The sequence below is a fragment of the Oryctolagus cuniculus genome, chromosome 9, assembly GCF_051225735.1.
Source record: "Oryctolagus cuniculus isolate XC-2025 breed Fujian yellow rabbit chromosome 9, ASM5122573v1, whole genome shotgun sequence".
NCBI classification, from domain to species: Eukaryota; Metazoa; Chordata; class Mammalia; order Lagomorpha; family Leporidae; genus Oryctolagus; species Oryctolagus cuniculus.
This window is the reverse complement of record NC_142875.1, coordinates 114,358,380-114,379,888: the sequence shown is the minus strand read 5'-3', so window position 1 is coordinate 114,379,888 and position 21,509 is coordinate 114,358,380. Positions and strand designations below refer to the sequence as shown.

At 36.9% G+C, this 21,509-nt stretch overlaps 1 protein-coding gene across 1 annotated transcript in view; it reads left to right on the top strand.

Annotated features, from left to right (window-relative positions):
• Window positions 1-21,509, top strand: part of SLC15A5 (solute carrier family 15 member 5) — a 106,472-nt gene that overhangs the window by 26,989 nt on the left and 57,974 nt on the right. Inside the window, exon 3 of the mRNA XM_002712626.4 lies at window positions 10,010-10,179. Within this exon, the coding sequence (XP_002712672.3) occupies window positions 10,010-10,179 (170 nt within the window). The remainder of the gene's footprint in view (window positions 1-10,009; window positions 10,180-21,509) is intronic.

The window sequence follows — 21,509 nt, the reverse complement described above, 5'->3', positions numbered from 1 at the left end:
AAATTTTACTAGTTAGATATGTTAATTATCTTGAATATGGTGATGAGTTCATGAGTGTACACCTATTCAAAACTTATCAAACTGTACACTTTAAATATATGCCATTTACTAAACCCCAATTATATCTCAAGAACGCTATCAAGAAAAAAAAGAGTCATCAAGACACTATGGTATTGGTATGAGAATAGATTAGTAGAACTGAATTGAGAGTCAAAAAAGTGAATCAAAACATCAATGAGGAAAAGACCTTTTCAACAAATTGTGCTAGAAAAACCAAATATCTATATAGGAAAAGAATTAATTATATTCTACTGAAAATTAATTCAAAGTGGACCACTGTCCTTATGTATAGATGAAAATTATAGAAGTAAATCTGTGTTTAGAAAGTATTCTTCACATAGAACACAAATGATGAAAATTTATTAAAATTAAACTATTTTGGTTATCAAAATATGTCATAGGGACAATGAGTAGGCAAGCTACAGATTTAAAAAACCATTATATGGGGATTTCAAAAAGTTCATGGAAAATGGAATTAAAAGATAAGTTAATTTGTTCCAAAATTTTTAAAATTCATGAATAGTTTTTTCATAATTTACATTTTCTACAAATATTTTGAAGAATCTTCCTACATGACAAAAGGCATGAATTTGGAAAATATGAAGTTTCACAAATCAGTAAGAAGAAGACAAACTCCACCCCCGTTCTAAGAAAGAAAGCATGGAACACTTCCAGTACTGGCCAGGATAGAATACCTTATTCCTTTCAGGAACTCCCTATTACATTAAAAATCCTTGGACACAGCACAACAAATACAGGAAGATTCTGAACAGTGGAACAAGATACTCTGACAAGGGCCTTGGAACTTGGGTAAAGACATTAATGAGTTTCCTGGGTTTTCTTTTTTCTCTCTGGGGCCAATGGAGAAGTCTGAAACCTGGAACAGCCAATAGGCACATATAAGGGCAAGAGGTAGAGTTGGCAAGGGGTAGGAGAGAGCAGGAAGCCTTAAGAAAAATCTTTTCCCCTTAGCCAAAGTGCTAGGAAAAGTTTAGCCATACATAGAAGATAATCTTTTTTAAAAAAAATTATTTCCATTTATTTATTTTTAAATTTTTTTTAAAGATTTATTTACTCAGGGCTGGCACCGTGGCTCACTTGGTTAATCCTCCACCTGCGGCGCCGGCATCCCATATGGGCGCCGGGTTCTAGTCCCAGTTGCTCCTCTTCCCGTACACCTCTCTACTGTGGCCCAGGAAGGCAGTGGAGGATGGCCCAAGTGCTTGGGCCCTGCACCAGCATGGGAGAGAGGAAGCACCTGCTCCTGGCTTCGGATCGGGGCAGTGCGCTGGCCATAGCGGCCATTTTGGGGGGTGAACCAACGGAAGGAAGACCTTTTTCTCTGTCTCTCTCTCACTGTCTAATTCTATCTGTCAAAAAAAAAAAAGATTTATTTATTCATCTGAAAGAGTTACAGAGAGGCAGAGGCAGAGAGAGAGAGAGAGAGAGAGAGAGAGAGAGAAAATCTTCCATCTGCTGGTTCATCTTCCAACTGCTGGTTCACTCCCAAATGGCCACAATGGCCAGAGCTGAGCCAATCTGAAGCCAGGAGCCAGAAGTTCTTCCAGGTTGCCCACAGGGGTGTAGGGGCCCAAGAACTTGAGCCATCTTCTACTGCTTTTCCAGGCCATAGCAGAAAGCTGGCTTGAAAGTGAAGCAGCTAGGTTTCAAACCAGTGCCCATATGGAATGCCAGAACTGTAGGTGGCAGCTTTACTTGCTATGCCACAGTGCTAGCCACATTTACATTTATATTAAAGTCAGACAGAGATAAAAAGGCAGACACATAGATAAACACACACAGAGATCTTCCATTGACTGGTTCACTCCCCAAATGCCGGTAATAGCTGGGATCGAGACAGGTCGTAGTCAGGAGCTGGGAACTCAATTCAGGTCTCACATGTAGGTGGCAGGAACTCAACTACTTGAGCCATAGCATGCTGCCTCTTGGGAAACCAAAGTACTCCAATGTGGGATGCAGGCATTCCTAAAAGAATCTTAACTACTGTGCCAAATGCCCACCCTGCTGATAATTTTCTTTTTACTAATACCTGCCCCGTTAGAGCTAAACATGGGAAAACTGTTCCCTCCATAACTGCTGGCTCCATAGCTTTAGCAGAAATGTTCAGAAATCTAATATTCTACACACACACACATACACACACCAACAAAAGCAACAGGGACAATGACTCCCAGCTGTGGTGGTGTTGGGGCAAACTGAGGGGCCTATTTTCCACCCGATCCCCAAGAGAAACAGTTAGTGATCTAATTCATCTGCCCAGGTAGTGCGTCAGCTAGCCACAGGAGGAAGCTGAGAAACCACCCTCAACCACAAGTAAAATGAAGTAGTGTAAATGAGGCTAGTCTTCCATCAGTTAACATCCAAACCCCATGTGCTCCTCTACTCTCTACCTGTTGCACTCTCCTGTGTGACAGAGGAAACAAGACCCCCACCTGCTCCATGACTGTATCCATGCTGCCAAACAAGTCTGGAGAAAAACATGCAGGCATTCTGATTATGTTCCCATTAAGTCCATGCCCACCAAGACGGCCCTTCACCATTGCTTAGTGTGCCTTGTCCATTCAATCGGTCTGCTTCTCTTTTAGGTAACTATTTTTAAAACCTTTCCTTTCTTCTCAAACTTTCAATATTCTCTTCCCATAGCCAATAATTCTTGTTGGCTTGTCTTCCCTTAAAGGAAAAAATAAGTACACAGGAAGGAAGGAAGGAAGGATGGAAGGAAGGGAAAGGATCAATTAGAAAATGTGGACTTGCCATAGGATAACCCCCAATGGATTTGTTTTTTTAAAATTAACTTATTTACTTAATTTCTAAGGTGAACGAATCTCATGTATGTCATATATACAGATTTAGGAGCATAGTGATACTTCCCACCCTACTCTCTCCCCAACCCATGTGGCCACCCTCCCTCCTCATTCCTTTCTTACTCTTTCTTTTAATTTTTACAATGATCTACATTCAGTTTATTTTATATTCATAAGATTAGCCCTACACTAAGTAAAGAATTCAACAAATAGCAGAAAATAACACTGTTCCTCAAGAAACAAAGAAATAAAGAGACAAAGGCTGTAAACAATCAATGAATCTCAAAATGTCAATTTTGCTACAATAGTAACATTGAATGTAAATGACCTAAATTCTCCAATTAAAAGATACAGAGTGGCTGGATGGATTACAAAACAAGACCCATCTATCTACTGCCTACAGGAAACACATGTCACCAGCAACGATACAGGCAGACTAAAAGTGGATTATGAGGGTCAGCGCTGTGGCACAGTGGGTAAAGCCATAGCCTGTAGTGCTGGCATCGCATATGGGTGCTGGTTTGAGTCCCAGCTGCTCCACTTCCAATCCAGCTCTCTGCAATGGCCTGGGAAAGCAGTAGAAGATGACTCAAGTCCTTAGGCCTCTGCACCAGTGTGGGAGACCTGAAAGAAGTTCCTGGCTCCTGGCTTCAGATCTGCACAGCTCCAGCTGTTGCAGCCAATTGGGGAGTGAACCAGTGGATGGAAGACCTCTCTCTCTGCCTCTCCTCTCTCTCTGTGTAACTCTGACTTTCAAATAAATAAATAAATCTTTAAAAAAGGGGAGGGGATCATGCTTTTATACACCCATCCCCCAGTGCATGAACACAACCTGTGGCCTGAGTCTGACTGACATAATGTGGCAAAGATGAGGAATATCACTCTACTAATAATGTCAAATGGAAAAGTTGAAGGTATTATGCAGAAGTGATTAAGGTTCCTCATTAGTGGATTCTGAGTTTATCAAAGGATATAGGACCAGGAGAAGCATGACCTAATCAGGTGAACCCTTTGATTTTTAGTAATTATGTAGGTATACTAAACCTTAAATCTATCATCTATCAGTATTTGCACCACCAAAACACGTCCCCAGATTCTTATATAGAAACCATATACTTCAATGAATAAGTTTTGCTATAAATTTAATTTTATGTCAACACAAAGGAAAAAAAGTTAACCATAAGGCTCTTCTTTTGCAAAAGGATTCTAATGACAGGATTTAGAACCAATGAAAAGTTGCGAGACAAAGAACCTGCAAACCAGGTTACAGCAGTAGGTATCTATTTGTGATACTAATCATTAAGAAGTTAAACTAAAAATTTTATTCAAATATCTCTCATTTTTTTTTGGTTTAACACCTACACTGGGCATAAACCAAGTATTCCTAAAATTATGTTTCCCTATACTTTGAAAACTTGACTATATGGAAAGATTCTACTTCTTTTTTTTAAATTTTGTTTTGACAGGCAGAGTTAGACAGTGAGAGAGAGAGACAGAGAGAAAGGTCTTCCTTTTTTCTGTTGGTTCACCCCGAAGTGGCCACTATGGCTGGCGTACTGCGTCAATCCGAAGCCAGGAGCCAGGTGCTTCCTCCTGGTCTCTCATGCGAATGCAGGGCCCAAGCATTTGGGCCATCCTCCACTGCACTCCCGGGCCACAGCAGAAAGCTGGACTGGAAGAGGAGCAACTGGGACAGAATCTGGTGCCCCAACAGGGACTAGAACCCGGGGTGCCAGCGCCGCAGGCAGAGGATACCCTAGTGAGCCATGGCGCAGGCCTAAGATTCCACCTCTTTTTTAAATTTTTTTAAAAACTTTTATTTAGTAAACATAAATTTTCAAAGTACAGTTTATGGATTGCAATGGCTCCCCCCCCATAACTTCCCTCCCACCAGCAACCCTCCCTTCTCCCACTCCCTCTCCCATTCCATTCACATCAAGATTCATTTTCAATTATCTTTATATACAGAAGATCGATTTAGTATATATTAAGTAAAGATTTCATCAGTTTGCACCCACACAGAACATAAAGTGTAAAATACTATTTGAGTACTAGTTATAGCATTAATTCATATTGAACAACACATTAAGGACAGAGATCCTACATGAGGAGTAAGTACACAGTGACTCCTGTTGTTGACTTACAAATTGACACTCTTGTTTATGGCATCAGTAATCTCCCTAGGCTCTTGTCATGAGTTGCCAAGGCTATGCAAGCCTTTTGAGTTTGCCAACTTCGATCTTATTCAGACAAGGTCATAGTCAAGTGGATGTTCTCTCCTCCCTTCAGTGAAAGGTACCTCCTTCTTTGATGGCCTGTTCTTTCTACTGGGATCTCATTCGCAGAGATCTTTCATTTAGGTTTTTTTTTTTGCCAAAGTATCTTGGCTTTCCATGCCTGAAATACTCTCACGGGCTCTTCAGCCAAATCCGAATGCCTTAAGGGCTGATTCTGAGGCCAGAGTGCTATTTAAGACATCTGCCATTCTATGAGTCTGCTGTGTATCCTGCTTCCCATGTTGGATTGTTCTCTCCCTTTTGTATTCTATCAGTTAGTATTCACAGACACTAATCTTGTTTGTGTGATCTCTTTGATTCTTAGACCTAGCAGTATGATCAATTGTGAACAGAAATTGATCACTTGGACTAGTGAGATAGCATTGGTACATGCCACCTTGATGGGATTGAATTGGAATCCCCGGGCACATTTCTAGCTCTACCAAGCTGGAGTGAGCATGTGCTGAACTGTACATCTCCTCCCTCTCTTATTCCCACTCTTATATTTAACAGCAATCACTTTTCAGTTAAATTTCAACACCTAAGAATAATTGTGTGTTAATTACAGAGTTCAACCAATAGTACTAGAAGAAAAAAAAATACTAAAAGAGATAAAGTATTAAGTTGTACTTCAACAGTCAGGACAAGGGCTGATCAAGCCACTGTTTCTCATAGTGTCCATTTCACTTCAACAGGTTTCCTTTTTTGTGGTTGGTTAGTTGTCACCGATCAGGGAGAACATATGAAATTTGTCCCTCTGGGACTGGCTTATTTCACTCAGAATGATGTTTTCCAGATTCCTCTGTTTTGTTGCCAATCACCTTATTTCTTTTTTTTTTAAACTTTTATTTAATGAATATAAATTTCCAAAGTACAGTTTATGGATTACAATGGCTTCCCCCCCATAACGTCCCTCCCACCTGCAACCCTCCCCTTTCCCACTCCCTCTCCCCTTCCATTCACATCAAGATTCATTTTCAATTCTCTTTATATACAGAAGATCAGTTTAGCATACATTAAGTAAAGATTTCAACAGTTTGCACCCACATAGAAACATAAAGTGAAAAATACTGTTTGAGTACTAGTTATAGCATTAAATCTCAATGTACAGCACACTAAGGGTAAAGATCCTATATGAGGAGTAAGTGCACAGTGACTCCTGTTGTTGACTTAACAAACTGACACTCTTGTTTATGGCATCAGTTTATGGCATCACCCTAGGCTCTTGTCATGAGTTGCCAAGGCTATGGAAGCCTTTTGAGTTCACTGACTCTGATCATATTTAGACAAGGTCGTAGTCAAAGTGGAAGTTCTCTCCTCCCTTCAGAGAAAGGTACCTCCTTCTTTGATGACCTGTTCTTTCCACTGGGATCTCACTCGCAGAGATCTTTCATTTAGGTTTGTTTTTTTTTTTTTTTTTTTTTTTTTTTTTTTTTTTTTTGCCAGAGTGTCTTGGCTTTCCATGCCTGAAATACACCTCATGGGCTTTTCAGCCAGATCTGCATGCCTTAAGGGCTGATTCTGAGACCAGAGTGCTGTTTAGGACATCTGCCATTCTATGGGTCTGCTGTGTATCTCGCTTCCCACGTTGAATCATTCTCTCCCTTTTTTATTTGATCGGTTAGTATTTGAAGACACTATTTTTGTTTATGTGATCCCTTTGGTTCTTAGTCCTATCATTATGATCAATTGTGAACAGGAATTGATCACTGGGACTAGTGAGATGGCATTGGTACATGCCACCTTGATGGGATTGAATTGGAATCCCCTGGTATGTTTCTAACTCTACCGTTTGAGGTAAGTCTGCTTGAGCATGTCCTGAATTGCACATCTCTTCCCTCTCTTATTCCCACTCTTATATTTAACAGGGATCATTTTTCAGTTAAGTTTCAGCACTTAAGAATTGTGTATTGATTACAGTATTCAACCAAAAGTATTAAGTAGAACAAACAAAAAAATACTAAGAGGGATAACGTATTAAGTTGTTCATCAACAGTCAGAGCAAAGCCTGATCAAGTCACCGTTTCTCATAGTGTTCATTTCACTTTAACAGGTTTCCTTTTCATGTGCTTGGTTAGTTGTCACATATCAGGGAGAACATATGATATTTGTCCCTTTGGGACTGGCTTCTTTCACTCAGCATAATGTTTTCCAGATCCCTAACAGGGATCACTTTTCAGTTAAAATTTAAACACCTAAGAATAATTGTGTGTTAATTACAGAGTTCAACCAATAGTACTAGAACAAAAAAAATACTAAAGTGGATAAAGTATTACATTGTACATCAACAGTCAGGAGAAGAGCTGATCAAGTCACTGTTTCTCATAGTGTCCACTTCACTTTAACAGGTTTCCCCTTTGGTGCTCTTTTAGTTGGCAAATGACCGGATTTCATTGTTTTTGACTGCTGTATAGTATTCTACAGAGTACATGTCCCATAATTTCTTTATCCAGTCTACTGTTGATGGGCATTTGGGTTGGTTCCAGGTCTTAGCTATTGTGAATTGAGCTGCAATAAACATTAATGTGCTGACAGCTTTTGTGTTTGCCAACTTAATTTCCTTTGGGTAAATTCCAAGGAGTGGGATGGCTGAGTTGTATGGTAGGGTTATATTCAGGCTTCTGAGGAATCTCGACTGACTTACATAGTGGCTTTACCAGTTTGCATTCCCACCAACAGTGGGTTAGTGTCCCTTTTTCCCCACATCCTCGCCAGCATCTGTTGTTGGTAGATTTCTGAATGTGAGCCATTCTAACCCGGGTGAGATGAAACCTCATTGTGGTTTTGATTTGCATTTCCCTGATTGCTAGTGATCTTGAACATTTTTTTCATGTGTTTGTTGGCTATTTGGATTTCCTCTTTTGAAAAATGTCTATTGAGGTCCTTGGCCCATCTCTTAAGTGGGTTGTTGTTTTGATGTTGTGGAGTTTCTTGATCTCTTTGTAGATTCTGGTTATCAACCCTTTATCTGTTGCATAGTTTGCAAATATTTTTTCCCATTCTGTCAGTTGCCTCTTCACTCTCCTGACTGTTTCTTTTGCAGTTCAGAAACTTCTCAATTTGATGCAATCCCAAAAGTTAATTTTGGCTTTGACTGCCTGTGCTTCCGGAGTCTTTTCCAAGAAGTCTTTGCTGGTACCTATATGTTGCAGTGTTTCTCCGATGTGCTCTAATAATTTCATGGTGTCGGGTGGTAGATTCAGGTCTTTAATCCATGTTGAGTGGATTTTTGTGTAAGGTGAAAGGTAGGGGTCTTGCTTCATGATTCTGCATGTGGAAATCCAGTTTTCCCAGCACCATTTATTGAATAGACTGTCCTTCCTTCAGGGATTGGTTTTGGATCCTTGATCAAATATCAGTTGGCTGTAGATGTTTGGATTGATTTCTGGTGTTTCAATTCTGTTCCATTGGCCTATCCATCTGTTTCTGTAACAGTACCATGCTGTTTTGCTAGCAACTGCCCTTTAGTATGTTCTGAAATCTGGTATTGCGATCCTCCGGCTTTGTTTTTGTTGTATAAGATTGCTTTAGCTATTCGAGGTCTCCTGTGTCTCCATATGAATTTCAGCATAATTTTTTTCCAGATCTGAGAAGAATGTCTTTGGTATTTTGATTGGTATCTCATTGAAGCTATTGTGAATGGGATTGATCTTAGCAGTTCTTTCTCAGCCGTGGCATTGCTTGTGTATACAAAGGCTGTTGATTTTTGTGCATTGATTTTATAGCCTGCTACTTTGCCAAACTCTTCTATGAGTTCCAATAGTCTCTTAGTAGAGTTCTTTGGATCCCCTAAATAAAGAATCATATCATCTGCAAAGAGGGATAGTTTGAGTTCTTCCTTCCCAATTTGTATCCCTTTAATTTCTTTTTCTTGCCTAATAGCTCTGGCTAAAACTTCCAGAACTATATTGAATAGCAGTGGTGAGAGTGGGCATTCCTGTCTGGTACCAGATCTCAGTGGAAATGATTCCAACTTTTCCCCATTCAATAGGATGCTGGCCGTGGGTTTTTTATAAATTGTTTTGATTGTATTGAGGAATGTTCCTTCTATACCTAGTTTGCTTGATTCTCCTTCTTAACCATTTAACCTTTTCCAGGTTCATTAGGAATATTTAATTGATTAGCTATTATCTATGGCTTCTTTTAGCACCACAACATAGAACTGTGTAGTTTCTGCAGCAATAGTATGGCCTGCAAAGCCTAAAGGATACACTATGGGATCCTTTATGGAAAAAATTGTGTCAAGCCTTTACTTAAATTCTTTTTTTATTTGAGAGGCAGACACAGAGAGCAACACAGAGGGACAGAGAGAATCAGAGATGGAGAGAGAATTCGCATTCACTGGTTCATTTCCCAAATGGGGCTACAGTGGACCTAGTTAGGCTGGGCTGAAGCTGAAGGCCAGGAACTCAATCTAGGGCTTCCACATAGGTAACAGGAACTCAATTACTTAAGCCATCACTTGGGCCTCACAGCATGCGCAGTAGTAGGATGCTGGAACCAGAGGTGGAACCAGGATTTGAACCCATGTAGGCATTGTAACTAGCATTTTTTTATTTAATTTTATCTCAATAAAAAGCAACAGAATAGTAGGTTAAGGGCCTACAATTGTATCCACTTGATTTAGACACAATTTTTCAATAAATAAGAATGAAACAAGCATAATGAAATTACTAAGACATGGCTGATGTATCCACTTCAGAAATACAATAAATAATATTTGCAAAATCTGGTTTAGCTAACATGTCACCATTTCATTGCTTGCATTGGAATAAAAGCAATGAAATTAGCTCTTATCATCTAAAATAATGCAATGGTGTTTTTATTTTTGTCTGTTTGTATGCTCAGGTTTTATTGGCTCAGGAACCTAAACGCGACTGTTGTCTTTCTGGGAATATCTTGCATCCAGCACGCTGGGGCCTCAGCCCTTGTTTTACTTATTCCTTTTGTGTCTGTGCTGATGGCTCTGATAACTCTTCATATGATGTACTGTAATCTGATTTATCAACCCAAAAAATGTAAGTAAATCATACTTTGCATTAATCTTTTCGGATTTTGTTGTGGTCTTGACAGATCTCCTTCCTTTTATTTCCTCTAACTTCTCTTTCAACCCATGCAATTTGAATATTCTGGCAATTATTATGCCTGATAGAGTCTACAAGAATATCTATAATGTATGTCTTCTTTAATTTTCCCTTTGTTGAAAGGTTTTTAAAGTGGAATATTTCAAGAGTAAATCAAAATAGAAAAAAAAATCATACAGGAGTATGACCTCTACAGTGCTCATTTTCCTCAATTTTGAACTCAGCCTCACTCACTTTTATCCCTATCCCACTGTGGTAATTTTGAAGAAAAACTAAATATTATAGCATCTAATTTGTATATTTTATATGTATTTTTTAAAGATTTTATTTATTTGAGAGGTAGAATCACAGATAGTGAGAGGGACTGACAGAGAAAGGTCTTCCTATCTGTTGGTTCACTCCCCAGATGGCTGCAACAGCCTGAGCTGCACCAATCCGAAGCCAGGAGCCAGGAGCCAGGAGCCAGGAGCCAGGAGCTTCCTCCAAGTCTCCCACGCAGGTGCAGGGGCCCAAGGACTTGGGGCATCTTCTACTGCTATCCCAGGCCACAGCAGAGAGCTGGATCAGAACAGGAGCCACCTGAGCTAGAACTGGCACCCATTTGGGATGCCGGCGCTACAGGTAGAGGATTAACCTATTGCGCCACAGCATCAGCCCCATATTTTCAGTTTTTTAAGATTTATTTTATTTACTTGGAAGTTAGAGTTAGAGTTAGAGTTAGAGTTAGAGTTAGAGTTAGAGTTAGAGAGATCTTCCATCTGTTGGCTCACTCCCCAAACAATAACCACAACAGCTGAGGCTAGGCAAGGACAAAGCCAGGAGACTGGAACTCCATCCTGGTCTACCAAACAGGTGGCAGGGACCCAAGTACTTCGGCATTCATCTGCTGCCTTCCTAGGCACATTAGCAGGAAACTGAATTGGAAGTGGAGCATCAGGGACTCAAATCAGCAACTTAACCCACTATATCACAACATCCAACTGGAAAGCCAATTTCTTAACATTGTCAAATAATCTGGTCATTATTAAAATCCTTCAGACTGTTTTCATTGTTTCATTTTTCTTTATAGTTTTTTCATATCAAACCCAAATAAAACCCATATATTCCAAAAGACAGATGTCACCTTAGGCTATATATATTTTCCCATTCATCTCTGTTTCTACTTATATTATTACTTTTTAAAGAAATATGAAAATTTTCCATCCTCTGGATTTTGCTAATAACACGTGCATGGTGTCACTGGACAATTTTTTTTTAACCTGCTATATTTCCTGTAAATTTTCTGATAAGCTTAGAGACTTAATCAAATTCAAATTTTTTGGACATTTCTTTCATAGATGGCACCATATATTTCAAACAAGAAATGTAATATCTTTGTTTCTCAGTGTTAGTATCCACTGATGATATTTTGCCAAATCCACCACTCCACTGGGGGTTTTAGCATGGTGATAGTATACATTTCTTTCTCTTTTATTAGCCGAAATAATTCCATAAAGAGAAATATCTTTCTCATCAACTATTTAGTTATACAGATGCATAATTTATGTAAGAAAAGAAGATAAATGTTTAATTCTTTCCCTTTATCTATAGATTTTCAAATTAATGAATTGAACTTCAACAGTTTGGAACAGTGATCTGTTGGGTTTTCTAAATTCATGAATGTAAGCATTTTGGTGACAGTTAGCAATACTCAAATTGTTTTATATTTGGGCAATGAATTCCTCTATATGTTGTTGGCTAAATCCTTCAGACAAGCCTCTTGCTGTCTTTCATTGTTTCTTTGCATTTTATGGATTATCTTTCCATTTCTTTAATAATGGTAGGTATTAAAATTATATTTGTGTGTATGTGTTTTCTTTCCTACTTATATAAGCAATAACATTATTTGAACTTTTCTTATCTGCTTTTCTCATTTAATATTCCCCAGGGATCACTTTACAATTGTATATAAGAATATTCTTCATTCCTTCTTATAATTGTACATTACTTTATTCTGCCAAGAGTGTCCATTAATTTTACCTGTCTCATTGTTAGATATCTGAGTTTTTCTATACATTTTATATATTAAGTAGATTCTAAAGAATATGTTTGTGCATACTTCTCTTTGCAGCTTTTCTTTGCCAGTACATTATTATGATATATTCCTAGAAGCAGGATTGCTAAATCAAAAAGTAAGTCCATGGGGTTGGCATTGTGGCATAGTGGGCAAAGCCACAGCTTACTACATTGACATCGTATATGGGTGTGGATTTGTGTCCTAGTTACTCACTTCCAATCCAGCTCCCTGCTAATGGCCTGGGAAAAGCAGCAGAATAAGGTCCAAGTGTTTGGGCCCTTGCCATCCATGTGGGAGATACGGATGAAGCTCCTCGCTCCTGGCTTGTACCTGGCCCAGTGCTGGCCATTATGGCCATTTACAAAGTGAAGCCATGAATGGAAGATCTTTCTTTCTATGTGTCTCTCCCTCTCTGTCTATCACTCTTTCAAAATAAATAAATAAATCTTTTTTAAAAAGTATGTAAATATACAATTTTGTTATATAGCACCAAATCTATAGTCGTTGTGCTGCTATTTTGTGTTTCGTTTTTTATTTTTTCTTTTTTTTTTTTTTGGATGCTATTTTGTGTTTCTAAGAAAAATGTATATGAACACCTATTTCTCCATAGTCTCTCCAACAATGTTATAAACTTGTAAATTTCTGCAAATTTGAGAGTGGGAAATGGCATTTCACTATAGTTTTAACTTATATTTTTCTTGTTTTGAGAAAAATTGGGCACTGTTTCATTGCTTTTGTAGTAGTTTGTATTTACTTTCCAGTGGAATATATGTTCACATTTCCAGTCTATTTTTTCAATAAAATTGCAGTCCTTGATTATTGCAGTAAAAAACACATAACATTAAATTTACCATCATAATCATTTTAAGAGGATTTATTTATTTATTTGAAAGGCAGTTACAGAGAGGGAGGAGAGAGAATGAGAGAGACAGAGACAGATGCTCTGATCTTTGATTAATCTGTTGTGTCACAATGCTAGCCCCCACCATAATCATTGTTAACCATAAGGTTCAATAGTGTTAAGAATATTTACATTGTTATACAACAGATCTCTAAAACTTTTTCATCTTTTACCCCTGAATCACTAACCACTAAATTCTTGTTTACCCTCTCTATTTTCTATAGTTCTTAACAGCCACATTTCTACCTATTTCTAAAATTTTGACTACTTTAGGCACTACATATGGATAGAATCATGCATTATTTGTCTTTTAATAATTGACAGTTTATATAGCCTAATATCCTTGATTAGCCTAATATTCCTATTATATGATATGAATCCTTTATTTTTAATGTTGCATAGTATTCTGTAGTGTGTATGTGCTACATATTCTGCCCATCTATTAATGGATATTTGGGTTGCTTCCAACTCTTGGCTTAAGTAAACAATGCTGCAAGAACGTGAGTGTGATATTATCTCTTCAAAGATCCTATTATTAATTCCTTTGGATATATATCCAGAAGTGAGATTGCTGGATCATATGGCAATTCTACTTCTAAATTTTTGAGGGATTTTTCTTATATTTTCCATAATGATTACATAATTTTATATTCCTACCAACAGAGAACAGAGTTGTTCACAATTTCTCTATATCCTGGCCAACACTTGCTATGTCTTGTTTTTTTTTTTTTTTAATAATTGCCATCATAAAGAGTATGAATTGATGTCTCATGATGGTCTTGAGTTGAGTGATTAGAGAAGCTGAGCTCTTGTTTTGGGTTTATTGGTCATTTGGATAAGTGTCTTTTCATGTCTATCATCTTTTTGTTTATTATTTGTCTGCTTCTTGTTGAGTTGCAAAAGTTCATTACATATTTGAGATATTAACCTCAAATAAGATACATGATTTTCAATTTTTTTCTTCAAATTGTAGGTTGACTTTTTATTCTGTTGGTTGTTTTCTTTGAAAAATGGCATGCAAAAAGTTGAAAATGAAAGCTAAGTTTTGGTGCAGACATTTGTGAAATCTATGCAATTTCTTCATAATATGCATTTTCTTTGAACTTTTAAAACTTCTCCACAGATGTAGGCCTTCCTTTTACAGCTTTAATTTATTTTGAGTTAATCATAATATATGATATAAGGAAAGGGCCCAACTTCATTCTTTTGCATGTGGATATACAATTTTTCAGTACTATTAGCTAAAGACACTGTCCTTTCCCCAGTCGTGGTCTTGGTGCCCTGTTAGAATCATTTGGCCATTTATGCAAGGGTGTAATTTTGGGCACTCTATTGTGTTCCATTAGCTTATATATCTATCTTTATGTCAGAATCACACACTAAACTTTGTTGCTTTGTAGCACTTTTTGAAATCACAGAGTGTGGAGCATCCAACTTTTTTCTTTTTCAAAGTTGTTTTGACTACTTGGGGTCCCTTCATATGAATTTTAAGATATTTTTTCTATTTCTGAAAAATTAAATTTGTAGATTACTTTAGATAGGATGAATATTCTAACAATATTAAATCTATCAACTGAAAAGCATGGAATGTTTTCCATTTATTTGTATGTTATTCAATCTATTTTGCCAGTTTTGCAGTTTCCAATGTACAACAAGCCTTTCACCTTCTAGGGTAAGTGTATTCCTAGATAACTTTTTAATGTAATGGTAAATGGGATTGTTTCCTTAATTTCCTTTTTAGGTCAGTGTTCAGAAACACAGTAACTTTTTAGTGTTGATTTTGTATCCTGAAATTTTGCTGAATTCAATTATCCATGGAACAGTTGGCTTTGGTTCTTTTAAGTTCACGTCATCTATAAATGGAGATGATTTTAATTCTTTTCTGAGTTTTATGACTTTTATTTCTTTTCTTATCTAATTTCTCTATATAGGCACTACATTCAGTAACAGAGGCAACAGTGAGCATCCTTGTCTTGTTCTTGACCTTAGAGGAAAGGCTTTCAGTCTTCACTATTATCTGTAAGCTTTTCATATATGGTTTTTATTATGTTAAAATAGTTTCTTCCCATTCCTAGATATTGGGTGCTTTTTTAATAATGAAAAGGTGTTACATTTGCCAAATGCTTTTTCTGTATTCATTGAGATTATCATGTGGGTTTTGCCCAATGTTTTTTAATGTAGTGTTTCACATTAATTGTTTTCAAATCACATTTGAATCACCTTTGCATTCCAGGTATAAATCCTATTTGGTTGTGGTACATGATCCTTCTGAAGTGATGTTGAATTTGGCTTTGCAGCATGTTTTTTAGAATTCTTGCATTAATATTAATCGGGGATATTAATTTGCAGGGTTTTTTTTTCCTTGTGTCATCTTTGTTGGTTTTGGTATCATAGTAACACTGATGTCATAGAATATTTGGGAGCCTTCTCTGTTTCAGATTCTTTGGAAAAGTTTAAAATTGGTGTTAATTATTCCTTAAATGGTAGAATTACCCACTGAAGTCTCAGTCTTTTCTTTGTTGGGAAGTTTTTTTTTTTATTATTATTGCTTCAATATACTCACTATTTATAGGTCTTCTCTGATTTTTTAATTTCTTTTATGATTCAATCTGTTTTTGAAATATTGATTCATTTTATTTGAAAGGCAGCATTACAGAGAGAAAGAGGGAGGGACAGGGAGAGATCTTCCATCTGCTGGTCCACTCCCTAAATGGCAACAGCCAGGGTTAGGCCAGGTTGAAGCCAGTATCCAGGAGCTTCATCCAGATCTCCATCTCCAAGTGGATGTCAGGGACCCACATACTTAGGCCATCCTTTGTTGCTTTCCCAGGTGCATTAGAAAGGAGTTGGATCAGAAGTGGAGCCACCAGGATACAAACCAGTGCCCACATGGGATGCTGGCATTGCAGGTAGCAGCTTACCCACTGCACCATAACACTGGATCCTATAATTTAATATTTGTATGTTGTTTGTTTCTAGGAATTTATCCATTTCTTCTAGGTTATACAATTTGTTGGTGTATAGTTATTCATAGTAGAATCTTTTTTATCTGTTTTATTTCTTTAACAATAATCTCTCCTTTTTTTCTAAATTTTATTTGAATCCTCTTTCCTTATTCCATAGTCTAGCTAAAGGTTTGTCAATTTCATTGATCTTTTCATGAAACCAGCACTTAGCAATTGAGTTTATTCTATTGTTTTCCTATTGCCTATTCTCTTCTGTAATCTTATTTCTTTCCTTCTGACTTTTAGTTTAGCTCGTGTGCTTCTTTCTTTGGATTCTTGAGGTGTCAAGTTAAGCTGTTGATTTGACACCTTTCTTTTTTAATGTAACATTTGCCCTATAAACTTCTTATTTTTACTGCTTTTGCTACAACCCACAAGTTTTAGTTTGTTGTGTTTTTGTTTTCATTCATTTCCAAATATTTTCTAAATTTCTTGTGATTTATTCCTTGATACATTGGTTGTTTACAGTGGTTTGTTTTGTAGCCTCTTTCTTGCCAATTTTTAGAAAAATTTTATATTTGGGTTATATTAACCTTTTGTTATGATAAAAATTGCAAATATCATTCCTCATTTATTATATGCTGTTTTGTGAAAATGCAGTGTATCTGAACTGGCTTCCAAAGACAGAAGGTACAAAGACCAAAGAAAGAGTCAGACCAATCCAGGATTTTACAAAATGTGATTTAGTTGGGGTTCTGATGGACAGAAGTGTAGTCTCTGGCATCAGAGAACATATAGATCCCTGCATTTCCAATCAGTAGTTAGAGATTTATATATTAAGACAAAGGTGGCCCACAGTTAACCTAAGTGCACTCAGACTTTGTCAAGAAGCAGTAACATTCCAGGCATTAAATAAAGAACATTCCAAAGTTCAGCCCAGCAGGCTATCTTAATGACTTTGCTTATTTCATAAGATTTGGGATGACTATTAGGATTACCTAACAGGCAAGTTAATATTTATACAATAATCACTGTGATAGTGTCAAATTCCAGCTTCATATAGTGTCTAAATTTTCTTCTTCAATTATTTTCCATGCACAAGCATTTTTAAAATTTATTTGTTCGTCTTATCTTTGTGGCTTATGTTCATACCAAAATTTATCAACTATTGATTCTAGATTTTGTGTAATGTTTGAAAAGCTATACTCACTCCCAGATTATAAAAGAATTACCTTATGTTTCTTTTAGTTTATGTTTTTTTTAAACTTTTATTTAATGAATATAAATTTCCAAAGTACAGCTTATGGATTACAATGGCTTCCCCCCCATCAAAGAAGGAGGTACCTTTCTCTGAAGGGAGGAGAGAACTTCCACTTTGACCATGGCCTTGTCTAAAAATGATCAGAGTCAGTGAACTCAGGGGGCTTCCATAGCCTTGGGAGCTCATGACAAGAGCCTAGGGTGATTCCTGACGCCAGAAACAAGAGTGTCAATTTGTTAAGTCAACAACAGGAGTCACTGTGCACTTACTCCTCATGTAGGATCTCTGTCCTTAATGTGCTGTACATTGAGATTTAATGCTATAACTAGTAATCACCTCCTTCTTTGATGACCCATTCTTTCCACTGGGATCTCATTCGTGGAGATCTTTCATTTAGGTTTTGTTTTTTTTGTTTTTTTTTTTTTTTTTGCCAGAGTGTCTTGGCTTTCCATGCCTGAAATACTCTCATGGGCTTTTCAGCCGGATCCGAATGCCTTTAGGGCTGATTCTGAGGCCAGAGTGTTGTCTAGGACATCTGCCATTCTATGGGTCTGCTGTGTATCTCACTTCCCATGTTGGATCGTTCTCTCCCTTTTTTATTCTATCAGCTAGTATTTGCAGACACTATTCTTGTTTATGTGATCCCTTTGAATCTTAGTCCTATCATTATGATCAATTGTGAACAGAAATTGATCACTGGGACTAGTGAGATGGCATTGGTACATGCCACCTTGATGGGATTGAATTGGAATCCCCTGGTATGTTTCTAACTCTACCGTTTGAGGTAAGTCAGCTTGAGCATGTCCCGAATTGCACATCTCTTCCCTCTCTTATTCCCACTCTTATATTTAACAGCGATCACTTTTCAGTTAAGTTTCAGCACTTAAGAAGAATTGTGTATTGAGTACAGTATTCAACCAAAAGTATTAAGTAGAACAAACAAAAAAAATACTAACAGGGATAATATATCAAGTTGCTCATCAACAGTCAGGGTGAGGGCTGATCAAGTCACCGTTTCTCATAGTGTTCATTTCACTTTAACAGGTTTCCTTTTTGGTGCTCAGTTAGTTGTCACCTATCAAGGAGAACAAGTGGTATTTGTCCCTTTGGGATTGGCTTATTTCACTCAGCATAATGTTTTCCAAATTCCTAACAGGGATCACTTTTCAGTTAAAATATAAACACCTAAGAATAATTGTGTGTTAATTACAGAGTTCAACCAACAGTACTAGAACAAAAAAAAATACTAAAATGGATAAAGTATTACATTGTACATCAACAGTCAGGAGAAGAGCTGATCAAGTCACTGTTTCTCATAGTGTCCATTTCATTTCTTTTAGTTTTTGTATTAATTCTTTTTATTCTGCCATTATATCTCTGAGCCATTTGGAAATTATTTTAGAATAGGTTTTCAGAATAAACTCGATTGTACCGTTTTCCCATATTACTATAAAATTATTTCAATCTTATTTTTAAAAAGTCCTGGCCTTTCTTACTCAGTTGAGATGCGTATTCATTGTACACTTTCAGTTGATTTTCTAGACCATCTATTCTATTCCATTGCTCATTCTATCCATTTTGCTTAACTCTGATCTTAATTTCTAATATATTTTCTTTTATTGTTACCATTGTCTCTACTATTTATCTGTACAACCAATAGCAATGGCATGAATTGTATTTTTAAAAATTATGCAAATTCACCAGATTTACTTCATTAATACCGCATACCTGTGAGGTAGACTGGAAGAGTACACCTGTATCCCTCTGCAGCTCAGACTGTATGGCTTGATTCTGATCTGGTGGCACCCTGAGTAACTCTTTACCACATCATTTACTACATGTGTTGAAATTATGTTTATGAATACAGTTAAAAACTTCTGTGTCTTATAAATACTTTAAATATGATAATTGTTCAGTGTTTATCATTAAACTGAGTGTAGAAACTGAGTCGTATTTCAATTAAATGAGAATCTCACAGCAAATAGGTGCAGTGGAACCAGGACTTTAAAGCGTTAGTTTCCCAGGCTAAAAGTCATTCTATTACACCACATCCAAAGGCAGTGAAATAGTGCAAATATCATCCACCGAAGCCCCCGTCCCTTCTTCTTTGAGTTCTGTAGTCTGAGGACCACAGTTTAGCACTGCAAGTCCTCTTTGTAGTCTATAGGATGGAGTCTATATACAAAACTGTGCCTCTGTCAGTCTCAAATAACCTAAATAAATAAATAGGAAAATGTAAATTATATGTTTTTTGTTGAAAGGCCACTTTGGCACTTTCTGGACTGTTCAATAATCAAATAATTTTTTTTTTGTGAACACACACACACAAAATACATACAAATCTGCTAGTAACTATTCAACTCCCATCCATTTGCTTCCTAATCTATTTAAGAACATAGCCATATAAATACAATTTTTCTTAAAGTAATACAGATCTATGTAATCAACTCTGTTTATTGCTAGTCTATCATAGTCCATATATTGTATATTTTAACATATGATAAGGAAAACTTTCTTAGGATGCTAGAATGAAAATGTTTATTAGCTGCAAGAATGATTAGCATAGAAAATGTTTGCCAGTGGTTTACTTCACACCAGGTTCTATGAAATATATATCATAGGGCTCATTTTCATTTTATTTTTTGTTTACTATTTCCAAGTTGTAAGATCACCCAACAAAACTGAAGTTATACTCTGTCTTCCCTCCAGCAAAGTATATAATCCTTATTTTGGCTCCTTCCTCTCTGATGACTAAATTGGAAATCCCTCAAAGCTGTAATTCAAAGCCATAGGTGACCTTAAAGAAATGATTTTTTATATGCTACCTTTTATTTTAAGGTAACTTTTCAAATGTGGACCATGCATTCCATTATGTTTAGCTGTCAAGCACGGCCTTCATTTGCATTTCTTCCCACTGCTATAATTTTGAGAACTGGCAGGTGACCAAAGAAGAAAAAATGTGCATCTACCATCTAGAGTGCAATGTAGGCTTTTTTTATTATAATTAAGTAGCATAGATATTCATGATTAGATCAAGGTCAGAAGAGCAGAACATCACAGCCAAGGACTTAAAGGTACAAAGAATAGAAAAATTGCTTCCTGAAAGTTTTTTTAAAATAGTAATAGCTACACTCTTTTAAGTTTTGCAATAAAACATTTAAAATAGCTCATCTGTTTTATTTTAAAATGTGCACGCCTGGTGTGTTTGCTGTGCACATTTAAACAGGAGCTTGAAGTGTCAGTTGAATCTTTCATTCCAATTTTTTTTAACTTCCCTTTTCTGCTCCTGGTGCAGAAAAGCAATTTGGGGATTATAATGACAATAGACATTTTTAAGGCTGTGTCTACATGACACCTGAAATTATTTGTATAGGAGACAACAAGTTTTCTACTAAGTCCAATGGATTAATCCAAAGAAATGATGCAATGTTTAAATGCAGATGCTTTCAACAGGATACCCATCCTGACATTCAGTGGTAGCTACGATTCATGGCCACTCCCCCTTGAGTGGACAGATTCCTGTGTATTTCTTTCTTGCACTTTTATCTGGCTTTTTGACTCTGTCTCAGTCCAACTCATCAGTGTAGGTTTATTATTTTGCTGTTTTCCTTCCTTCTTGTTTACAACCCATATAGTGTACAGTTTTCTCTTCTTAGTTCTTAGACTAGCTTGTCTCCTTGAAGTGATGTGCAGACCTGGAATTCATTCCAGGGACCCCTGTGTCTTCTCTACCCATCCTCTTTGCCTAAGTAATCTCTAGTCCCGGGGCTTCTAATGCCATCTACACATCAAATGCTTGATTTCACCTTGAACTCTTTTTCACCTTGAGAGGTATACATCCTATTTCCTATTTTGACTTGGTTATCTAATAATTTTTTGGACTTAACTTGATCAAACCTCAACTTCTGATTCAGTCAAGTGCAAACTGCCTCCTTTCTTATCTCTCTCTTATCAGTGTAGGTCACCAACACCCAACTGTATAACAAGAAAAAAAAAGAGTCATCTTAAAATCTAATTCCTCATCCTTTTCCACATTGAAAAATTCTATTGATTGTTCAACAACACTTTTGAGTTCATTTCTCTTTGTTGCTACTACTCTAC